Source organism: Salmo trutta, chromosome 4 (assembly GCF_901001165.1).
Source record: "Salmo trutta chromosome 4, fSalTru1.1, whole genome shotgun sequence".
In the NCBI taxonomy this organism is placed as follows: Eukaryota; Metazoa; Chordata; class Actinopteri; order Salmoniformes; family Salmonidae; genus Salmo; species Salmo trutta.
The window spans coordinates 21671147-21694695 of record NC_042960.1 but is presented as its reverse complement, the minus strand read 5'-3'; the positions used below and the strand labels follow the sequence as shown (position 1 = coordinate 21694695).

The 23549-nt window shown below is 43.3% G+C and overlaps 2 protein-coding genes across 3 annotated transcripts; both read right to left on the bottom strand.

Annotated features, from left to right (window-relative positions):
• Positions 1–318: 318 nt before the first annotated feature.
• LOC115191515 (uncharacterized) lies at positions 319–7964 on the bottom strand. 2 transcript variants are annotated; one of them, XM_029749321.1, is made up of 9 exons: positions 7927–7964; positions 7711–7764; positions 7393–7428; positions 7025–7132; positions 5814–5993; positions 5624–5695; positions 5397–5471; positions 4859–4912; positions 319–823 (listed from the first exon to the last, which is right to left on the bottom strand). In XM_029749321.1, the coding sequence occupies exons 2-9, from the start codon at positions 7753–7755 to the stop codon at positions 764–766; spliced, it is 630 nt and encodes a 209-aa protein (XP_029605181.1). In that variant the 5' UTR covers positions 7756–7764; positions 7927–7964; the 3' UTR covers positions 319–763. The 2 variants fall into 2 exon arrangements, with proteins under 2 accessions (XP_029605181.1, XP_029605182.1); XM_029749322.1 differs by having other exon boundaries at positions 7711–7761.
• Positions 7965–8570: 606 nt separating this feature from the next.
• On the bottom strand, positions 8571–23257 carry sparcl1 (SPARC-like 1). Its single transcript, XM_029749407.1, has 12 exons — positions 23085–23257; positions 14953–15008; positions 14778–14843; positions 14229–14555; positions 13365–14177; positions 12955–13066; positions 12279–12400; positions 11538–11658; positions 11185–11321; positions 10671–10819; positions 9816–9964; positions 8571–9590 (listed from the first exon to the last, which is right to left on the bottom strand). Exons 2-12 carry the CDS (start codon positions 15004–15006, stop codon positions 9562–9564), a joined length of 2079 nt encoding a protein of 692 aa, XP_029605267.1. The 5' UTR covers positions 15007–15008; positions 23085–23257; the 3' UTR covers positions 8571–9561.
• Between the last annotated feature and the right edge of the window lie 292 nt (positions 23258–23549).

Genomic DNA, 23549 nt, shown 5'->3' with positions numbered 1-23549 from the left:
TTTACCCTCATCAACCAGGCGTTTATATTGCCAGGCATGTGTTGTATGGGCTGTTGTGTTGTGTTGGCATTTAATGAGAATTTATGGGGCTTAAATAACAGTGGTGTTTCATTCAGCTATCTATGAGTCTTGGGGAATTTCCTATCCAACACCAAATGAACAATACCTATCTAGATCTCTCCCATATTCCCAGAAAGCAGTTGTTGTTTCTGGTCAATGGTCAATTATGTGTGTAATTATCAATCACAATAGTTTAATAGAGAATGAATGGCAATTATATTGCAGGACATTGAGAGATAAAACTTGCAAAGATTGCTATCCATTTAATAATTTATTCAAAGACATCAGCTGTGATAACATAATTCCCAGTGCATCGGGAACGCCGTTACAAAACATGGAAATGGACACACAGTCGAGATACAGTCAGACCAATGCCTGTTAATCTAGTTTTAGCTCTGGTCAAAGGAGACTGGAATTCCACTTTTCTTTCATAACGTTTATTCAGAGATAGATTTTGAAGTAAGAGTGGGAGACAAACAAGAGGGCAACACAACAAGTTGTAGTGGCGCACCCGGGAATTGAACCCCCGCCAGTAGAGGTAATTTGTCGTCTGGAATTGGCAATTTGACGAGATTCTGGTATTACAGTTTATATAGTTCATTTTCGGTTGCAAAATTCGGGTAACTTTCACACTTTCCAGAAGTCCCAGAAATGTGCAACCCTAGTTAGAATGCTGTCCAGGCTTCAGAGGCTCAGCCTCACTTCAGCATTCACTGGTGTCAGAGCCAGAGGATTCTTCCACCTCCCCAGCAATCACCTTGGTCTGATGGGCAAAATGGAAACATGATCGAAGCATTATTAGCTACTTTGTACATTTGTTATTGTTATCACAAGTGTTATATTAACAAAACATGTATTGTTACAACCTGAGTTTATTAGTGACGTATAGGATTTAAATGCATGTTTCATGAGAATGCATGTTTCATGAAGTACACATTGGGCAAGTAAGCCTTGTCTAAGCCGGAATGGCCCATAGGGGCAAGAAACTACACTATGTCCTGATTCTGTAGCATGAGGCAATTTGATTTATAAGACTCTAGTCTTTTGCATGTACAAACGTTATTTGTTGCAAGGCCTTACCCCCAATACATTTACTTATTGCTGAGTGCCAAGAAGAGAGGCATCAGGTCCAATTTTTTGAGTCTTTGGTCAAATCAAATCAAATCTAATTTTATTGGTTTCTGGTTAGCAGATGTTGATGTGAGTGTAGCGAAATGCTTGTGCTTCTAGTTCCGACAGTGCAGTAATATCTAACAAGTAATCTAACAATTCCCCAACAACTACCTAATACACACAAATCTAAAGGGGTGAATGAGAATATGTACATATAAGTATAAGGATGAGCGATGGCCGAGCAGCATCAGCAAGGTTCAGTAGATGGTATAAAATACAGTTTATACATGTGATATGAGTAATGTAAGATATGTAAACATTATTAAAGTGCCATTATTTAAAGTTGCAATGTTTAAAACGACTAGTGATCTATTTATTAAAGTGTCCAGTGATTGCATCTCAATGTAGGCAGCAGCCTCTCTGAGTTAGTGATTGCTGTTTAGCAGTCTGATGGCCTTTAGATAGAAGCTATTTTTCAATCTCTTTGTCCCAGCTTTGATGCACCTGTACTGACCTCGCCTTCTGAATGATAGCTGTGTGAACAGGCAGTGGCTCGGGTAGTTATAGTCCTTGATGATCTTTTTGGCCTTCCTGTGACATCGGATGCTGTAGGTGTCATGGAGGGCAGGTAGGTTGACCCCGGTGATGCGTTTTGCAGACCGCACCACTCTCTGGACAGCCTTGTGGTTGAGGTTGCAGGTGCAGGTGCCGTACCAGGCTGTGATACAACCCGACAGGATGCTCTCGATTGTGCATTTGTAAAGGTTTGTCAGGGTTTTGGGTGACAAGCCAAATTTCTTCAGCCTCCTGAGGTTGAGGAGGTGCTGTTGCACCTTCTTCACCACGCTGTCTCTGTGGGTGGACTATTTCAGTTTGTCTGTGATGTGTACGCCCAGGAACTTAAAACTTTCCACCTTCTGCACTGCTGTCACTTCGATGTGGATAGGGGGGTGCTCCCTCTGCTGTTTCCTGAAGTCCACGATCATCTCCTTTGTTTTGTTGACGTTGAGTGAGAGGTTGTTTTCCTGACACCACACTCTGAGTGCCCTTACCTCCTCCCTGTAGACTGTCTCGTTGTTGTTGGTGATCAGGCCCACTACTGTTGTGCCGTTTGCAAACTTGATGATTGAGTTGGAGGCGTGCACGGCCACGCAGTCGTGGGTGAACTGGGAGTACAGGAGAGGGCTGAGCACACACCCTTGTGGGGCCCCAAGTGTTGAGTGTCAGCAAAGTGGAGATGTTGTTTCCTACCTTCACCACCTGGTGGCGGCCCGTCGGAAAGTGCAGGACCCAATTGCACAGGGCGGGGTTGAGACCCAGTGCCTCCAGTTTGATGATGAGCTTGGAGGTATTCTTTTTGTCAAGATGGGATAGGGCAGTGTGCAGTGTGATGGAGATTGCGTCATCTGTGGACCTGTTGACGCGGTATGCAAACTGAAGTGGGTCTAGGGTGGCCGGTAAGGTGGCGGTGATATGATCCTTGAATAGCCTCTCAAAGCACTTCATGATGGCAGAAGTAAGTGCTACTGGGCGATAGTAATTTAGTTCAGTTATCTTTGCCTTCTTGGGTACAGGAACAATGGTAGCCATCTTGAAGCATGTGGGGACAACAGACTGGGATAGGGAACAATTTAATATGTCCGTAAGCACACCAGCCAGCAGGTTTGTGCATGCTCTGAGGACACGGCTAGGGATGCTGTCTGGGCCAGCAGCCTTTCGAGGGTTAACCAGTTTTAAATGTTTTACTCACGTCAGCCACAGAGAAGGAGAGGGGGGTGGACACAGTCTTTTCTAGCGAGCCGCGACGGTGGCACTGTATTATCCTCAAAGCAGGCAAAGAATGTGTTTAGTTTGTCTGGAAGCGTGACGTCGGTGACCGTGACGGGGCTGTTTTTGATTTTGTAGTCCATAATTTCCTGTAGACCCTGCCACATAAGCCTCATGTCTGAGCCATTGAATTGTCACTCCACCTTGTCCCTGTACCGTTTTTTTCGCTTGTTTGATTGCCTTGCGGAGGGAAAACTACACTATTTAAATTCAGCCAAATTTCCAGACCTCTTTCCATGGTTAAAAGCGGTGGATCGCACTTTCAGTTTTGCGCGAATGCCGCCATCCACAGTTTCTGGTTAGGGTAGGTTTTAATAGTCACAGTGGGTACAACATCTCCAATGCACTTCTTAATAAACACACTCACTAAGTCAGCGTATAGGTCAATGTTGTTCTCTGAGGCTGACTGGAACATATTCCAGTCCGCGTGATCAAAACTATCTTGAAGCATGGCTTCCGAATGGTCAGACCAGCGTTGAATGGTTCCTGTCACTGGTACATTCTGTTTGAGTTTCTGCCGATAAGACGAATTCTAGGTCGGGTAAGCAGAAGGACTTGAGTTCCTGTATGTTGTTATGATTACACCATGAGTCGTTAATCATAAATCATACACCCCCGCCCTTCCTCTTCCCAGAGAGGTGTTTATCTCTGTCGGCGCAATGAATGGAGAAGCCCGGTGGCTGAACCGATTCAGACAATATATCCCGAGAGAGCCATGTTTCCGTGACACAGAGAATGTTACAATCTCTGATGTCTCTCTGGAAGGCAACCCTTGCTCGAATTTCGTATACCTTATTGTCAAGAGACTGGACATGGGGAGTAGTATACTCGTGAGTTGTGAGAGATGTGCACGTCTACGGAGCCTGACCAGAAGGCCGCTCCATCTGCCCCTTCTGTTTGTTTTGGGTCGACTACTTGGATCAGATCCATTGTCCTGGGTGGTGGTCCAAACAGAGGATCCGCTTCGGGAAAGTCGTATTCCTGGTCGTAGTGTTGGTAAGTTGACGTTGATCTTATATCCAATATTTTTTCCCGGCTGTATGTAATAAGACCCAGATTTCCTGGGGTAACAATGTAACAAATTATACATAAAAAAAACAAAATACTGCATAGTTTCCTAAGAATGCGAAGCGAGGCGACCATCTCTGCTGGCACTATTTTATGTATGTTATGACTTGACCGGGGGTTGAACCCCCACCCTTCCAATCTCAGATTAGACACTCTAACCAAAGACAGTACAGTATAAAGATAGACAGATACTGCTTCTCCAATAGAAATCTCCGATCACACGACATTGGCTAGCTAAACTCATGCTCAGAAACACGTAAACGGGTCTAACAGCCTTCTCGCGTCGAACTATGCATGTGCAGGCTGTGAAATCAAAGGCACTCCTTCGATATAAAGTTGTTTTTGACGAAAATGAAAATGTGTCTATTTGTCACTTCCGCAAGGTTGGAGTAATAACATGTTCAATTACTTAAGAAATTGGCTCGAATCTATGTTGCCATTTACATTTTGAGAACCTTTTAAATAAATTGACTTCTCTCTCATTGACTTCTCAAACCCCGGCCTGGTCTGCTTGGTCTCTTTTGCAAGCGTTCCCGGATGTCTCTCGATGTTGCCCCTCTGGGTTTAGAAACTCTGTGCTCTAACCACAAGGCCACTGAGTTGTCTCATGTTTCATGAGAATGTGATGTAAATGTGAATAATGGATAAAGGTTAATTTGAGAGGTGCCTTGATAATATGGAAATGAGTCATCTTTATTTGAGGGCAATTCTTTCAAATACATGATGGGGGTTAAAAGGGCAATCACACTGTCAGAAAGGAAGTGAAGATGAGGAATAACTGAGAATATACCAGTGGAGTATCTGTTCTTGTTGATGTGGGCATTCCATGAAAAGGGACTGAATGCTGTGAAGGGGATTTAAAATGAGAGAGAAGGTGAAACTCTTACAAAGGTATATCAAGATGGTATATCAAGATCAAGATGCATAATACGTTGCTTTGTGACTCTGATGCAATCTGTGCAATCTACAGTTGCGAGCACTAAAATGTTTTGAAAATCTGGTGCCAAAGTACATGTTTTTGTGACAAACTACTACTATACTTATGCCAAACTATACTATTGGGTACTAGAGTAGTTGTTCGTGCCAAAACCAGAACCTGGATCTAAGCGTGCTCCTGTGCACAGGGTTTTATATTTCATTTTTGCTAGAATATTTTAGTGTCGTGTTGCACACGCTTGCATTGTGGCAATTGTTCTACTAATACCACAGAACGACCTAATCTCATTCACCGGATACTTCCACCATCTGCGCTTTGCACAGTCAGCCTGGGGAACTTTTTAGTGCCCGCAACTTTATGTCTAATGAGTAGAGATGGCCCATCATGTTACCTTGACTCTAGCTTTTCTTGCCTTCCCTCCAGCCGCTGGCTGCGGCAGGTTGTTTCCTCCACCCACAGGAATAATCTGACAGGAGAGGATGAAAAAGCCAGAATCACCATCATGGGTCATTGACATCAAAGTGTGAGCACCGTTAAATGGGATGTATTTGGTGCATTGAGATATCTACAAAACATAAAAATACAAGACATACTACTGATACAACAGTAATGATATACCTGCATCAACATTGGGGCCTGGGGGCCTCCGATGCCATTTGCCTGTGGCAGAACTGCAAATAATGGTACAACCTGTAAAGATATGTTTAAACAGTCACACTGTAACACTGATTATTTTCAATAGATTCTCCTGATATCTCTAGGCTTCTGGTAAGTGTTAGAGAAGCAAAGTTGGACAAAGGAGACAAACCCTATTGGCTAGTTGAGGAAGCTGTCCTTGTTGTAGTGGCACTCCATTGGCTGCTCCCGCCTGTCCTACAGGAAGTGCCCCACCCTGCTGAAGTGCACCAATGGGGACCAGCTGGGGCATGGCGGCCTGACCAAGTGCACCCGGTTGTTGAATAAGTAATGATCCACCAACTGGTATCACCTGTTTTGCCAATAAGAATAGTTTGGACCAGGAGAAACAGTTTACATTAGAAATATGACATGTTAGAAAAGTAGCCCATAGTACAAATGTTCTGGTTCAAAAGTTACTTTTTAAAATGCCTGTACTGCAGCACCGGTGCATCATCTATATGACTCTCTCAAATCAAATTTTATTAGTTACATGCGCCAAATACAACAGGTGTAGACCTTGCAGTGAAATGTTTATTAACGAGCCCCTAACCAACGATGCAGTTTCAAATATATAAGAATAAGAAATAAAAGTAACAAATAATTAAAGAGCTGCGGTAAAATAACAATAGCGAGACTATATACAGGGGGGGTACTGGTTAGTGATGGGGCACTGGTTAGTTGAGGTAATATGTACATGAAGGTAGAGTTTTTAAAGTGACTATGCATAGATGATAACAACAGAGAGTAGCAGCAGTGTAAAAGAGGGGGGGGTAATGCAAAATGCAAATACTCTGGGTAGCCATTTGATTAGGTGTTCAGGAGACTTATGGCTTGGGGTAGAAGCTGTTTAAAAGCCTCTTGGACCTAGACTTGGCGCTCCAGTACCGCTTGCCCTGCAGTAGCAGAGAGAACAGTCTATGACTAGGGTGGCTGGCGTCTTTGACAATTTTTAGGGCCTTCCTCTGACATCGCCTGGTATAGATGTCCCGGATGGCAGGAAGCTTGGCCCCAGTGATGTATTGGGCCATTAGCACTACCCACTACCTGCCTTGCGGTCGGAGGCCAAGCAGTTGTCATACCAGGCAGTGATGCAACCAGTCAGGATGCTCTCGATGGTGCAGCTGTAGAACCTTTTGAGGATCTGAGGACCCATGCCAAATCTTTTCAGGCTTTTGTCATGCCCTCTTCATGACTGTCTTGGTGTGCTTGGACCATGTTAATTTACTCTCTAGTAAGTTTGCTTGCAGTCCTCTAACAAAAACCTATGTAATGAAATATATAGCTGATATTTCTGTGTTGCAGCGCAGGGACACTTTTGAACCACCCACACTGTATACGTACCTGTGCCAGAAAGGGTTGCCCATTTAAGACAAGCCCATTCATAACCCCTGGTTTTACAGCGTTACCGACCATGCCTCCATTCACAACTCCTCCATTGCCACCACCAGCCTGGGAAGAGTAATGCACATTATCGTATTACTTTGCCCATCATGCCTTAACTTCTCTCACTGAGTCATACTGTCCACACTTTTTCTTTATGCTGTGTATGTATTGAGACATTGCTATGTATTATATTGTATGTATGTGTGTATAACATTATGGTAAAAGTGACTCTCAGCGATTATAAAGAAGCTCAGAAAGTAAATGTATGTTAAGACGATTTTATCAACAATATCTTATTGTTAAGATGTTTAAGAAACACACAATACCTCACCACTACCTGAAGACTGTCCTCCAGCTTCCACCTACAAATGAAACCAGGAAAGCACAATGGACGCTATTAGACCTGGGTTTCAAATTCTTGAAAAAATGATTTAAAATACTTTGTGCCTGTTTGAGCTTGCCTAGCTAAATTAAATAAAAAAAGTCCCAAAACTGAAAACCCTGAATCTGAAAGTGCCAAATCTGGCACTACTAGCAAACTCAAGCAAACGCTCAAAGTATTTGAAAGGATTTCCAAGTATTTGAACCCAAGTCTGGACGCTGTAGTAGCTACAGTGTTGAATAAATATTTAAATATGTCTTACCAGGAGAGCCATTGTCTGAAAGATGATCCACAGCATACAAAACATGTTGCTCTGCTTTACCATACAAAAAAGAAAGTCAGAAAAGCATCTCATATAACCGATAGGAGCAATAACCCAGTTTCATGAAGGTTCAATAAATACAAAATAAGTACATGAAATTGGATTCATTGCATGAAGGCTGTTCCATGAAAATGGTTAAGTTGTCATCTGTCATACCTCTGTGAAGGACGGCAGTTTTTCAGCTCACAACGACACTTCTGAAGATGACACGTTGTTTCTAGTTTCACTCTTATAAAGAGCCCCTTCCTCCATGTCCACTGGTAACAGTCCAATCAGAATACAGCTCTAAATGTTGATCTCAACATGCACAGTCATCCTCACCATCTTGACAGACCACACAATTGTGGCTTGTTGACCCAAAGAGGGCTTTATTCAAAATCACCTGCATTGCAAACCCAAACCATGAATCTGAACCATGTTATCATATTACGATTATGTCCTTATTATAAGCCTTTGTTGGATGAGTCAACTGTTTGCCTGTGGGGGCTGTGTAAAATAGATGCCTGTCATTATTTACATGCAAACTAGAAAAGACAAAACGTCAACACTGACGTGAAAGTGACATCACCAACCACAACTTATTACAGTTACTTCCCAATTATGTCATTGCACAGTACAAATTATCATATAAGAATATAAAGAAGGATTGAGTGTATTTCAGTGTAACCTAAATAATAAATACTGGAGTGGTTTCTCTTCGTTATATCAATTTTGTTATCGTGCATGACATATTTCCCCCTGGGGATCAATAAATTTACCTTCAATCCAATTGTGCATAAAGTAAAACAATCAAACGGGAATGTGATGAGATCCGATGAGGTCAAAATTACTTTTATTAGAAAGGTTAGTGAAGTAGCTATATCAGGCAAGACATAAAAAACTGTTGCAGCATTCAACTCTTAGTAATTCTGTCAACATCACATGTTCTACTCCATTACTGCCATTTCAATTTCTCCTTTTGACAGCTCAATTTATTTCGACAGTCAATTACAAAAAACATATTGTTATGCTCCCACTTAAATGTTTAAAATTAATACTGTAATATTTTGGTCAAAAAGTAAATTTATCGGTCTCACCTGCATAGAAGTCCATTTCTGTTTTGTTGTCTGTCATCTACAAAAAAGCACTCGTAAACCTTCCCCCTCTTGGAATGTGTTCATAACACTGATATCATTGTTAATTGCTAAAAAAAAAAAATCTCATCACTTACTCTACTAATACCACTATCAGCTATACAGTATCTGCATACAGTATCACAGAACATCCACATATTTATAAATCCAAATTTGTTTTATATTAGTCTGATGTAAAGACAACATGAACTATCCTCCTCTTTCATCTATGACATAAGACATGGAAGGACAGTGGTCCATTCTCACTTTTACTTTTTAGTCAATTGTACTTTGCAGTAGAAATGAACTGGTCAAATCAGGGTCCTCTCAGAAAACCCACCCCCAAAATCCTGTGCTTTGAATTAGGTCATCCTCTGATTGGTTTAAGGTGATCCCATCACTGACAACTTAGTTTTGAATAATGCTTCTCATTACAGACATACAGACACAGTTTCAATAAGGATAAATGCCAGACTGATACGTGAAGTTGAATATAATGGTGAACACAGCAATTAGGCTGGTTCCACCAGGCTAACTTTACAGAGCATCCCAAAAACATAGAGTTTAAATCAACACAAGTCTCTCTTCTGCCAATTAAGGTATGTGGTTCTGCCATTATTTAAGGTGATCTTGTTAAATGATTATTAAAGCTGGTTGCTTGATGAGGTACTGATTGGACTCAGAAGAGCAGGTTGACATCCATGTCCTCTGCAGAGGGGGAAAATGGAAAATCACAGAGTTTACAATGCAGGGTCATACTATCAAACATGTGTGAAAGCACATGACCATGGTCCTTCTGTAAGCTACAGTAACGCAGCATTCATTCATTCACATCTAACTACTACAACTATCACAACATTGGAAACATCATGTCAAGCCTCATTCTTTGGTCATTGAATTGCTTTCACTTTGTATAAGACTGCACACTCTTACCATCCTTGATGCCGAAGCAGTGGGCCCACTCCCTGAAGGACACCTGTTTGTCTTTATCTGCATCACACTCCTGGAAGAAGCGGGAGGTACAATGCTCCATGGGGACCAACGGGACCCTCAGGGGGGCCAGCTCAGAGTGGGACAGGAACCTGGATAGGAACACCAGTGTCATTTTCATAAGACTATGCAATGGAAAACGTTTTGAAACATTTTGGAACAGAAAACTAAAATAAGCGTCTCCCGTTCTTCAAGTAGAGCTTCCCTGTTTCACTCCGTTTTATTCCATTGGGGGTTGAGTATGGGGAGTCTGACCCAAAACTAGAAACGGTTCACACACAGTCTGAACTAGATTTACCCAAATGGACTAATTCCAGTAATATCCCAGCTGTGCTTCCACTTTTGTTTCCCACTCTATGGGCCTTTAAGGTAAACTCAAATGTGAAAGGTTCAGTGAAACTGATTCTTAATCACATATTAGATTCAGACCCACCATGTATCTGATTCACAAGTAATCTGAATCAGACTCACCAACATTACAATGAGAGCCATAATCAGAATGTCTTGTGAAGATGAACAGCTACAAGAGAAGCTATTCACTCTTGAATCATATCAAAGACATATAACAGCACATCTTCAATATTATTTATGACTGTATCACTACTTGCTGATTTGACTGCAGGTACGACATCATCCATGATGTCTTACTGGCCTACTGCACTAGGCGTGTAACTTTTTACAGAAGCTCATAAGCATTTCAATGAAAGCTTGACGTAACCAAGAGCAGGTTCTTTTTTATGATTATGCCAACAACAACAACAACAACAACAAAATAATCTTTCTCCTAGAGTACTGTACCTGTCAGAAGGGTGCTGGTCCATCTGAGCGAACTGCCAGTGCACGGGATAGATGTACATGTTGTAGTTCTTCTCGAAGTCCTGGGCCAGCAACTCAATGGGGTGGTCGCCGGCATGGAGGCGCCTCTCACTCTCGTGGATCTTTCTCACCTGGGAGATTATTTATGGTCACACATGAATAATACAATTGTATTGCATTGAATATGAATATGTGCTAACAAGATCCCAATTTGAAAATCAATTGTAAGGCACTGGTGGTTTTTGGGCTTTGAGATGTACACTATTAATCACTAAGAATGCATTTGGTTAAACTTCATAAAGCACCTTTATATGAATATTAATTATTTTGAAAATACAAATAATGGAACTATCAATGAACTACTTCTAACCCCTTAATTGATCGTATGTCTAATGTAAAGCGTTACCCTCGTATTTTAAGCTTAAAGTTAAGGGTGTCCATATAAGGTTGTTTTTTTCCTCAAATTTATTTAAAAAGAGAGAAGATATTTACTCACTCTGATGCGTTGCTTGGGGGTGAGGAAGCCAGGGTACATGGAGTCATGTTCATAGAGCTGCAGCAAGACGTTCTTCAGCCAGTCGCGCATACGCAGAGGAAACTGGACCAGTTCGCCATTCATACACGGTGCTATGACTAACAGAGAGAGCAAGGTAGTGGAAGAAAGAGAGAAGGGGGAGAGGCAAGGTAAGATGAGAGAATTAAATAGAGAGTGAGAAACAGACGAGAATGAGAAATAAAACGAAAGGGAGAGGAAGAAATTGAAAAAAAATGTGTTATACTGTAGTTATTTCAGATTGGATACTGTATTGGTCAGAAACTTTAGAGGTGGTCTGGCTATAGCTGTCTTACATTTGCAGGGTCCAGTGTAGTCCAGGTGAAGTCTATGGCCTCTTTTGCTGCCTTCCAGGTTGCACTTAGTGGCAAAGAGCTCACAGGATGTGTCGTAGGTGACATTGTTAGTTCCACATACCTGCATGAAAGATACATTACTTCATGTGTTATGGATTTAACAAATGAAATGCTTCAGCTAAAGAAATTGTAGTAATCCTGCTCTTGGTAAGAAACTAAGCATCAAAGAGTTCCGATCGAGTTAACTCTATTGGGACTGAGGCTAGTGCACCTGTCTTACAAACAGAGGCCTGCAGATACAATTCTAGCCAAAACCAACAGCTCCCCAACGTTGTTAGAATATCATGTCAGGGTTGTACCTACCATTGCCAGATTCTTGGCATATTTCCTTCAAGTTTCCTCGAACTACAGATGTAGGATCAGAAAACCTACCCAGATGCTAACTTTTATAGCGGCATAGTTCTGTGGTACCGATCTTATCAATTTCTATTGCCCACAGTTCCTGTCCCTAATAGCAACTTTTCCCAAATGTGTTTAAAGGAATTCCTTTCATATTTTTTATGTTTATTGGACAGGATAGAAAGAAAGGAAGGAGTAGAGAGAGAAAGTGCTAGAGCAGTGGGTCGGATTCAACCCATGCTCGCAGCAGTACATACTGTATAGTACATATGATCCAGAGGCAACGATTTAAAACTCTGAACTTCCCCCCAGGCCACCCCAATGACCAGTGTTCCTACTCACATGGTCATAGTCAGTGACACTCTGTGGGCAGGCAGAAGGCTCCTGACACACGCACATAGGCTTCTTCTCCTCGTTGAGTTTGCAGGTCTTTCCACGTTTACAACGGAAGTTCTCACAAGGGTCTAAAAGAGAAGAAAACAATTGCCTAAACACACTCATGCCCTAGAATTTTATATCAGTGGAACATTGATGTGAAAACACTGTTGTTTATTTTCTGGTAGATTCACTAAGTTATTGCATTTATACTTTGTCCATGTGTTGTTAATGTTTTAATCAAGCCTTAATCATGATTAACAAGTATGTACTTTCCAGTGGTTATAGATGTCAATGGAAACACCAGCACTACCCCCACAGCCATTACCCTCTGCATTCCATTGCCATTTGAGTTTGTACAGTGCTCGAATTCAACATGAGCTCTCTCATTGAACCCTTAATCCAGCGGAGGTGGGGGGGGTTTGTTTTGGTAGCGGCGGTGAATTGGAGTGGCACTATTCTTCTGGGAGTGTTAATGAAAGGGCCCAGTCAGCAGATTCCTAGTGTGTGTGTGTGTGTGTGTGTGTGTGTGTGTGTGTGTGTGTGTGTGTGTGTGTGTGTGTGTGTGTGTGTGTGTGTGTGTGTGTGTGTGCGCGTGCGTGCGTGCGTGCTTGCCTTACGTGCTTGCCTTATTGACACTTACCGGCAGCGGAGGCTTGGGGTTTGTATAGGCTTGCCGCCAAAGAGGGCCTGGCGCTGGGGTAGAGGTCCACTGTCGCCCTGATCTGGACCGGGTTCATTCCCACCAGAGGAGCCTGGGTAGGAAACAGAAGGTGAAATCACAATAGAGGTCAACAAACCACCCGCAGATGTTAATAGATAAGATGTGGGCAGCGTTTTAATTGACACCCTATTTCCTATACTGTATAGTACATTCATTTTGGGAAGCTCTGAGAATAGAGTAGATCCATCCATGGACCATCGGTTTAATTTCAAATAGGTCACTCACAGAAAAGGGCCTAGCTTTATATAGGGGTTACATGGTTCAATGTAGGTTTAAGTTTTATGATGACATTGCATTATAGCTAATGGGCGATATGTGATAAGTGTTACCCATTTCCCTGCTCTTCTCCGCTTGGGCTTGTAGACAGCATTGTCAGTGGTGCGGTAGTGCTCCTTCTCCCCCTCATCCCCCTGGTGGTCTGGGACTCCCTCTCCTGGCGGTGCCTCATCCCTCTGTGGGGGGTGCTTCCTCACCCTCTGGTTCTTCCTCTGCTTCCTAGCTTTGCCTAGGGTGTGACTGGCGCTCTCGTTTAAGTTCTTCTCCTCCTTCTCTTCTCCCCCTTCTACAGCAAGACGTGTCCCATCAAGATCCACACTGTTCTTTGTCTCTTGGAGTTCAGCGTCCGTGTCTCCGTCTTTTTTATTGTTCCCCTTTTCTTGGGAATCGTCCTTGGAACCTTTCTCCTGGTCCTTGCTTCCCTCAGGGAGTTTGTACTGGCCGAGCACTTCCTGGCTCTCAGAGGCCTCGGTGTCTTGTATGTCCTGCTGGGACTCATAGTCATCAGTGGCAGTGGGGATTTCGTCTTCCTTGCTAACTTGTTCTTCTTTCTCCTCCACCTTTGCCTCCTCTTCCTTATTTAAGAGGAGCTGGGCATCTTCGGCGAGGGGTTTCCCTTCCTCAAGCTCGGTTTCCAGGGGCTGTGTGTTGTCACTATCGCCTGCGTAGTCCAGATCCTCTGGAATCTCCGGCTCGGTGTTGCTGTACGTCTCTTCGACTTCAGCCTCTTGCTTTACTCCTCGGTCCCCGACCACAGGTTCCTCCTCTTCCTCTCCCGTCTCCTCATCCTCAACTGACTCCTCCTCATCCGCCATCGCCTCCACCTTTTCTGCCTCTTTCTCTGCCTCCACATCCACCTCCTCCTCCACCTCTACCACCTCCTCATCCTCCTCCTCCTTTTCCAAGTCTCCCTCCGCTTCTTCTCCCTCCTCCTCTTCAGACTGTGTCTCCTCAGACTCGATCTTTCCCTCCTCCTCTTCTTCCTCCTCCTCGTCTTCCACCTCTTCTTCCTCTGACTCCCCCTGAAGGAGGTCCACCAGTGCCTTATCGCTCAGCAGGACAGGTGTGCTCCTCTCACCACTGTCAGACACCTCGAACACCCCTTCCTCATTGGAGGGACCCAGATTAACATTAGCATTGTCCTCGTAGCTCATGTCCTCGTCTTCCTGCTCCTGACTGCTAGACTCAAAGGTCATGAAAGTCGGCAAGACCTCCCCCTCATTGGCCTCATCTGGAACAATGTCCTTTAACAGGAAGGGAAGTGTAAAAAGTCAATACAATTAAAAATGAAAGGTTTCTGGAAAAACGTTTTCTAAATATAACAAAAGATATAGCCTCTGGTCAAACTTTTGCCATAAATGAAATAATAATACAATAATGAAAGGTAAAGTTTCTGGAGAATCCTTGTCAATGTGTTCTGTTTTTATAGAGATTTATTTAAAATACAGGAGTTGGATGCACTTTACCTTCTCTTTAGCTGTGTGTGAGGACTTGGATAAAGCTTGATGTTTGTCGTGAGGTTTGCCTTTGACCTTGGGAATAGCAAGGAATTATTGATAAAATATCATTAGACTTGTGGTTATTCATTTATTTTATTAAAAAGCTGTTTCGAAAAGCAAGAGTGGATTTATCAGTACTTACAGACACAGCAAATGCTGAGGCCAATAGGCAAAGGAACAGTAAACGGTTCTTCATACCTATAATGACAACAAATTAAATGACATTTATTATTTATTAGTATTTATAATTGAGTATAAAGTTTAAAGGACCAGAGCAGGCAAATTATTTTTTTCCTTCGTTTTGTATCATATTGAATACCACGAGTGGGACTTTTTATTGCTCAATCAAATTTTAGATTATTTAATATTTTCCCGTAGGCCTAACGGACACATGCTCAAACTTGTGCACTTTTAATAGACTGAAATTATCGAGATATCAAAGTGTCACCAACAAAAACTTAAACAGCAGGCCGGGCAATCATTTTTCACATGCAAATAGCCATTTTTCGGGAAGTGCTCAAGGCATGCCATTCCATGACAGCAGTATTTATTTTTCAACAATGTTTTGAAGCAAAAATATAAACAACAGAGTAGGCAAATAAGTCCTTAGATTTTGGCTTATGTTCAGGTAAAACTATTTATCTAATCAATATTTCCAAGTCATATGCTTGAAGATAAAGGGTATTTAATCAACTGAAACTATTAGAAATCTGACAGATTTTGTTTTTTAATATAAAGATAGAGCCTAATCGTATTATTATCTATATTGAAGTAGAAAGCAATGGGTTAGAAACATACCTAGCCCATAAAGTAAATTGCAACATACATGTATGGCCAGCTAAACTCTAACATTGACTGACCCTGCAATAGGTGTCGTTCAATTGGTAATATTCCTTTGTGTCTTCTACTAATGCCTCTTAATAGGAAAGTAATCAGATTATGTTACTGAGTTTGGGTAATCCAAAAGTTACGTTACTGATACACTTTTGGACAGGTAATTAGTAACTTTAATGGATTACATTTAGAAAGTAACCTACCAAACCATGTCAGTTCAACACAACTATGGAAAATTGAAATCCCGCCCCAAGCCGGCCCCAATGGATACCAACTGAAATGGCCCATGGCAGACCACCCAGACCTCCACCCGCAAGGTAGTCTTGGTATTGTGCACACCTTCTCATGTCCCAGCTGTAAGCACACTGTGGGCTACACTGGGAGCAGTGACATCCAAGCAATAAAAACTCACAAAAGTGTGTGGTGATGCCCAACTTGCCGCAGCGCAAATATCCCCTACAGTCAATCTTTTAAATAATGCCCAAGACGCTGCCAGGCCCATGGTCGAGTGGGCACATACACCGCTAAGTAACCCTTATCACTTGCTGCTGTATGCCAGGGAGAAAACCTCCACAAGTCAGTAGGAGAGACGGTGCTTAGAGAGCTCCCTGCTACGAGCTGGATTAGCTAAACAGACAAAAAGCTGGTCACATAACCAGATATCTCGGGTCCACTCAAAGGGCATGCACAAAGCTAGTACTGGACACAAAGCATGAAACCTCTGATGCTCTTCAGAAGCAAAAGGAGGAGGTGAAAAGGGAAAATAGCTCAAAGGCTAAAGACGTGTAGGTCATAACCATGAAGGCCGCATTAGGAAACAACGTCACCTTAGAGTCGCCAGGGGTGAACTGAGTACAGGAACCATGTACGGATAAGGTGTGGAGGCCCGCAACACATTTAGCCGAGGCCAAAGCCATAAGCAGAGAGCTCTTGTAGGAGAGGATCTTCAGATCTACCAACTCCAGAGGCTCAAAGGGGGCACAATGCCTCCAAAACCAGAGCTAAATCCCATGTGGGCGCAATAGGTACGGCAGGGTCCAAGACCACTGGTGCGCAATAGTTCCCAATTGGGCACTCAGGTCCCACAGCGAGAAGAACCGACAACACTGCGAGTTTTCTTGCGATGCGTAACGATCTAGGTCGGCCCTGCCTAACCTCTGCCATATCTGGGCAACCACCCAGGGGTGTAGCCTCCACTAAACAGCCCAACAAACGTGGGAGGAGGCGCCTGAACCCTCAGAAGCTCCAGGTAATTGATATGTCGGGCACTCTGTCTCACCGTCCATACCCCCAAATCGAGTAGCCGTCGCACAGCGCACCCCACACTTGGGGGGACACGTCTGTCATGACCAATAGAATAACACTTGTCCCATGAGCACCCCTTGCGACAGTACCGGAAGGTCTCCCCACTGAGCCAGTGCCAGCAGACCTGTCGGGGACCTTGATGCATCCAAGAGAGTGGCTACCACCCAGCGCTGGAAAGGCAGCATCAATAATAATCCCAGGGCCCTGCATTAAAGACCAAAATTTGATAAAGAAAATTGTGATAAATAAAAAAATATACCAGTTTCATTTAAGGACCAAAAAATTGCCAGCTGTGCCATACATATTGCAAAATAAACTCAGCAAAAAAGAAACGTCCTCTGACTGTATACTGCGTTTATTTTCAGCAAACTTAACATGTGTAAATACTTGTATGAACATAACAAGATTCAACAACTGAGACATAAACTGAACAAGTTCCACAGACATGTGACTAACAGAAATGTAATAATGTGTCCCTGAACAAAGGGGGGGTCAAAATAAAAAGTAACAGTCAGTATCTGGTGTGGCCACCAGCTGTATTAAGTACTGCAGTGCATCTCCTCCTCATGGACTGCACCAGATCTGCCAGTTCTTGCTGTGAGATGTTACCCCACTCTTCCACCAAGGCACCTGCAAGTTCCAGGACATTAATGGGGGGAATGGCCCTAGCCCTCACCCTCCGATCCAACAGGTCCCAGACGTGCTCAATTGGATTGAGATCTGGGCTCTTCGCTGGCCGTGGCAGAACACTGACATTCCTGTCTTTCACGAAATCACGCACAGAAAGAGCAGTATGGCTGTTGGCATTGTCATGCTGGAGGGTCATGTCAGGATGAGCCTGCAGGAAGGGTACCACATGAGGGAGGAGGTCTTCCCTGTAATGGCACAGCATTGAGATTGCAGGCAGCGACAACAAGCTCAGTCCGATGATGCTGTGACACACCGCCCCAGACCATGACGGACCCTCCACCTCCAAATCGATCCTGCTCCAGAGTACAGGCCTCGGTGTAATGCTCATTCCATTGACGATAAACGCGAATCCGACCATCACCCCTGATGAGACAAAACCATTACTCGTCAGTGAAGAGCACTTTTTGCCAGTCCTGTCTGGTCCAGCGACGGTGGGTTTGTGCCCATAGGAAACGTTGTTGTCGGTGATGTCTGGTGAGGACCTGCCTTACAACAGGCCTACAAGCCCTCAGTCCAGCCTCTCTCAGCCTATTGCGGACAGTCTGAGCACTGATGGAGGGATTGTGCATTCCTGGTGTAACACTTGGGCAGATGTTGTTGCCATCATGTACTTGTCCCGCAGGTGTGATGTTCGGATGTACCGATCCTGTGCAGGTGTTGTTACACGTGGTCTGCCACTGCGAGGATGATCAGTTGTCCGTCCTGACTCCCTGTAGCTCTGTCTTAGACTTCTCACAGTACGGACAATTCATTGCCCTGGCCACATCTGCAGTCCTCATGCCTCCTTGCAGCATGCCTAAGGCACGTTCATGCAGATGAGCAGGGACCCTGGGCATCTTTCTTTTGAAAAAGGGACATTTCTTTTGGAGGTGAATGGAGGTGAAGGTTGGGACTAATAACAACAATATAACATTTTAAAATATACTGTGTCTGTAAAATGTATATCAGTTCAGAACTTTTTTGAAACAGCACAGTTAAAAAATATATGACAAATAGAAACTTCCAAACTGGATGGACATCAGAAAAAGATGGGAGAAGTTGAGGGTACAGGAAGGACAAGACTAAAAACAAACAAACTATAGCTATTGTAAAACAGATTGTGTCCGTAGAATGTATATAGTGTGTATAAGTTGCAAGTCGAAGCCTACATGTTGTTGTTCATTAGTTTACTCCAATTAGGGGAGGGGTGGTAGGGTTAGATGAAAATAATAAAGGAAAATTTATTTTTAAAAGATATGTATGTATATATCTTGTATATATATATGTTTTAACCCTCGGCAGCCTTGCGAGGGTTAAAACGCTTAAATGTCTTACTCACGTCGACCACAGAGAAGGAGAGCCCACAGTCCTTGGTAGCGGACCGCGTCCGTGGCACTGTGTTATCCTCAAAGCAGGCGAGGAAGGTGTTTAGCTTGTCTGGAAGCAAGACGTCGGTGTCCCCAAGGTGGCTGGTTTTCCCTTTGTAGTCCGTGATTGTCTGTAGACCCTGCCACATGCGTCTCGTTTCTGAGCCGTTGAATTGCGACTCCACTTTGTCTCTATACTGACACTTTTCTTGTTTGATTGCTTACGGAGGGAATAACTCCACTGTTTGTGTTCGTCCATATTCCCAGTCACCTTGCCATGGTTAAATGCGATGGTTCGCGCTTTCCGTTTTGCGCGAATGCTGCCGTCTATCCACGGTTTTTGGTTAGGGTAGGTTTTAATAGTCACAGTGGGTACAACATCTCCTATAAACTCAGTCATCGTATCTGTGTATTCGTCAATGTTATTCTCAGAGGCTACAAGGAACATATCCCAGTCTGTGTGATCAAAACAATCTTGAAGCATGGAGTCTGATTGGTCAGAACAGCATTGAATAGTCCTTAGCACGTGTACTTCTTTTTTGAGTTTCTGCCTATAGGAAGGGAAGAGCAAAATGGAGTCGTGATTTGCCGAAGGGAGGGCAGGGGAGGGTCTTGTAGGCATTTCAAAGCTGAGTAGCAGTGGTCTAATGTTTTCTCAGAGCGAGTGCTACAGTCAATGTGTTGGTTGAACTTCGGTAGCGTTTTCCACAAATTTGCTTTGTCAAAATCCCCAGCTACAATAAATGTGGCCTCATGATGTGTGGTTTCCAGTTTGCATAAAGTCCAGTAAAGTTCTTTGAGTGCCGTCGTGGTATCGGCTTGAGGGGGAATATACACGGCTGTGATTATAACCGAAGAGAATACTCTTGGGAGATAATACGGTCAGCATTTTATTGTGAGGTATTCCAGGTCGGGAGAACAAAAGGCCTGTATGTTATCACAATCACACCATGAGTGGTTAATCGTGAAACATACACCCCCTCCTTTCTTCTTCCAGGAGAGTTCTTTATTCCTGTCTGCGCGATATACTGAGAACCCAGCTGGCTGTATGGACAAAGACAGTATATGAAAGAGTATGTTACAATCCCTGATGTCTCTCTGGAAGGAGATTCTCGCCCTGAGCTCATCTACTTTATTATCCAGAGACTGAACATTAGCGAGAAATATACTTGAAAGCGGTGGATGGTGTGCACGCATCCTGAGTCGGACTAGAAGTCCACTCCGAATATCTCTTCTCCGCTAGCTGTGTTTTGGATCAGCCTCTGGAATGAGTTCAATTGCCCTGAGGGGTACAAACAAAGGATCCAATTCGGGAAAGTTGTATTCTTGTCACGCCTAGGCCATAGAGAGGGTTTTATTCTCTATTTTGGTTAGGCCAGGGTGTGACTAGGGTGGGCATTCTATGTTCCTTTTTCTATGTTCTTTATTTTCTATGTTTTGGCCGGGTATGGTTCTCAATCAGGGACAGCTGTCTATCGTTGTCTCTGATTGGACCAGGTTGTCGTCACTTCCTTGCCGAAATCCGTAAAAAGAGGCAGGTGGTGCTTGACTGCAGAAATCACAGGGGGCAGGTACAGATTTCTTCTGTGGTGGAGGAAGGTCAATCACTAGCGTGAGGAGGTGGCTGCCCCTGAATGAAGTCCTCCTCATCAACCAAGAACCCTGCTGAGCCCGCCAGAGTCAACATGTCGTCATCCGAACCTGGGCCCAGTGAGTCACTATGGGAGCTGGCTCACTATCGCCCTGCTGGGAGGCTAGTTCTGCTCTGACCACAGCCCCAAATCCCTCCCCACATCCTGCAACTTGGCAGGTACCGGTATCCAGCACAGGAAGGTCGCCAATGTTAACCCCAAGCTTTCTCAAGAATGCTACATGTCTATCCAAGGAGTTTGCATGCAGCCGCTGGCAATGCGCACACAAACTGATTCGAGTGAAGTCCTCCTGAGTGTGTTCCAAGCCGAACAACAGAAATCGTGAGTATTTTTGGGAGAAATAGTATAACCGCAATACTGGAGGCATGGTCGCGAACCCGAGCCCGGCTTAGCCTTCATCGTCTCTGTCAAATGTTTTGCCATCTTACTCATTGCTAAAGCAAATCGAAGAATAACACATTTTTTTGTGACAATAAAACTCTGAGAACAAATACAAACCCCAGCACACAACGTCCATCGGGTGAACATGCTCGACCATGAAGGGACAGTTTAGATGGCACAAAGTCAGATAGTCTCATGTTCCAATGTTATTTTTTTTGTAGAAGCGTGAATTGTTCTTGCTCACATTGAGATGAAGAGTGAAATAATTTAAGGAATGAATTCGAGCCACAGGGTTATCACCTGTGGAAGGTGGGGCTTTCACAAAGGCACAGATTTCATTAGCCTTGTCAGGTGTGATTTTAGTTCTTCAATCGAAGTCGCAAAAGTGAGTTGTGATGTACCGAGAGTACCGACTGAAAGGGAACCCTTCCACTCAGACCACTCCCAAACATTGCTAGCAAAATTCTTGCTTGAGATATCGTTTTTTGCTTCTTTGTTTTGATATTGAGATAAAAACAGCTGTTTTGGGCCTTTAAAGCGGCAAAGTGTGATTAGTACATACATTTTTGTACTTTTATATTATTGTTATATACCTATTGATTCTTGAAGAATATTAAGGCCTTGTTTAATTGTCGTACCCCATCAGAACCTAAAATATTATATTTAAATATCTCATGGATGGTCAGTCCTTGCAGTCCTTGCAGTCCTTGCATCCATAGCTCTATGTACCAGCCCCATCCCTCAGCTGTATAAAAAATTAATGGCAGGGTAAATGCTTTGTTATTGTTTGAACTGCAGACTGCCCCTTTAATTATGGGTATAAATGGGCCATTCAAATTATTTTATCATACTCTATATCAAAGACAGACATGAGGTTTGTCCACCTTGGTCTCTGATAAGGGCAATGACAATCCCTTATTATGCAATTCAAAACCAACGGACAAACCATTTCCCCCAACTTTAGAACATTTAAATCTTGAGTCCCTTTTGGGCTCCTGAGTGGTGCAGCGGTCTAAGTCACTACATCTCAGTGCTAGATGTGTCACTACAGCCCCTGGTTCAATTCCAGGCTGTTTCACAACCGGCAGTGATTGGGAGTCCCATATGGTGGTGTGCAATTGGCCCAGCGTTGTCTGGATTTGGCTGGTGTAGGCCGTCATTGTAAATAAGAATATGTTCTTAAATGACTTGCCTAGTTAAATAAAGCTAAAATACAAAATGAAACACCCTCCCTCTCAGTTACCATAGTGTGAAACTCTCCCTTCAGAGATGCACCCCTCTCTCAAAAAGTCACATTGAGAGTTCAGTGGACACTAAAGCAAACATCAGAAGCTACTAGACAGGAAAGGGACTCGACTAAGTCCACAAACTTTTTGTCCCTGGGTTTGGAGACAATGTGTGTGGGGGGGGGGGGGGGGGATATTGCATGCCAAAAATGATAAATCACTTACCTAATACCTAATGGTATAAATATCAAGTGAATGTTGTCTTTGTCGGTTTTACTAGCTACATAAATTTATGGGATTACTCTTTGGTCAAACTTTGTAGAGTTTTTAAAGTATGAACAAAATGGGTTTTTTTACCCAGTCATTTTATGAAATGCTCTCTAAAGCATGCATGCTAATGTCAAATCTGAGTCATAGACGTCTAAAACATCCATAACATCTAAAACAATCCTGCAGTAGCACCCTATGCAACACAATGGGGCCAAAAAATATACATCTGAGCAGATTGATTTAGCAGTAAACAAAACACAAAATCACTCTTCTCATATATATCCACCACATCCCCAGTATCAATTTCCTCAATAAGACAATAAATACATTTAGAGGGATTTGTTTTTGTGACAACAAAATGTGTCTTCAAGGAATTTAAAATGATAATTTCAGGTGGATGAGAGAAGAAGAAAAAGTTGTTACCTGATGTTGGCAGCTGCAAGGAGAGGTTTGAGACTGGGTCACACAGACGCAAACACACAAACACACACAATGTACTATCTCACCCAAGAAAGTGCCCACACTGTCTCTCGCACACTGACGCTTCGTCCAGCAACACACACACCATACCTCTCAGGGTCTTTTGTGCCTTCTGTGTCAAGGGAAACAGCGGACAGTGGACAGTGGACTACAGCAGAGGAGACAGTCAACTGAGTATAGCCAAGCAGGGAAGCGAGAGAGAGAGCTTATTCAATCAAACCCGTATTGCGGAAGTTTACGCACTAGCTCTTATTTCCTATGGTCAACTAAAATCACCCAAAATGGTTTACAATCACAAGGATGGATGATACACTGATGCGTGAACCACCGGAGGCCGGTGGCCCCTTAAAAGGGGAGGATGGGCTCATAGTAATGTCTGGAACGGAATCAATGGAATGGTATTGGACACATCAAACGGATGGTTGCCATGTGTTTGATACATTACATGACCAAATGTATGTGGACACCTGCTCGTCAAACATCTTATTCCAAAATAATGGGAAATAATATGGAGTTGGTCCCCCGTTTGCTGCTATAACAGCCTCCACTCTTCTG

What these genes read in the sequence shown, in the direction of transcription:
- LOC115191515 (XM_029749321.1), bottom strand. Translation starts at nt 7,755, where the DNA reads ATGTTTTGTATGCTGTGGATCATCTTTCAGACAATGGCTCTCCTG. An exon ending in TTCAGACAATGGCTCTCCTG is followed by an intron (nt 7,429 to 7,710) that starts GTAAGACATATT and finishes TTTCATTTGTAG; the next exon opens with GTGGAAGCTGGAGGACAGTC. An exon ending in CAAGAAAAGCTAGAGTCAAG is followed by an intron (nt 4,913 to 5,396) that starts GTAACATGATGG and finishes TCCCCTTCACAG; the next exon opens with CATTCAGTCCCTTTTCATGG.
- sparcl1 (XM_029749407.1), bottom strand. Translation starts at nt 15,006, where the DNA reads ATGAAGAACCGTTTACTGTTCCTTTGCCTATTGGCCTCAGCATTTGCT. An exon ending in ACCCCAAGCCTCCGCTGCCG is followed by an intron (nt 12,401 to 12,954) that starts GTAAGTGTCAAT and finishes CTTCTCTTTTAG; the next exon opens with ACCCTTGTGAGAACTTCCGT. An exon ending in GTGTCACTGACTATGACCAT is followed by an intron (nt 11,659 to 12,278) that starts GTGAGTAGGAAC and finishes TCTTTCATGCAG; the next exon opens with GTATGTGGAACTAACAATGT.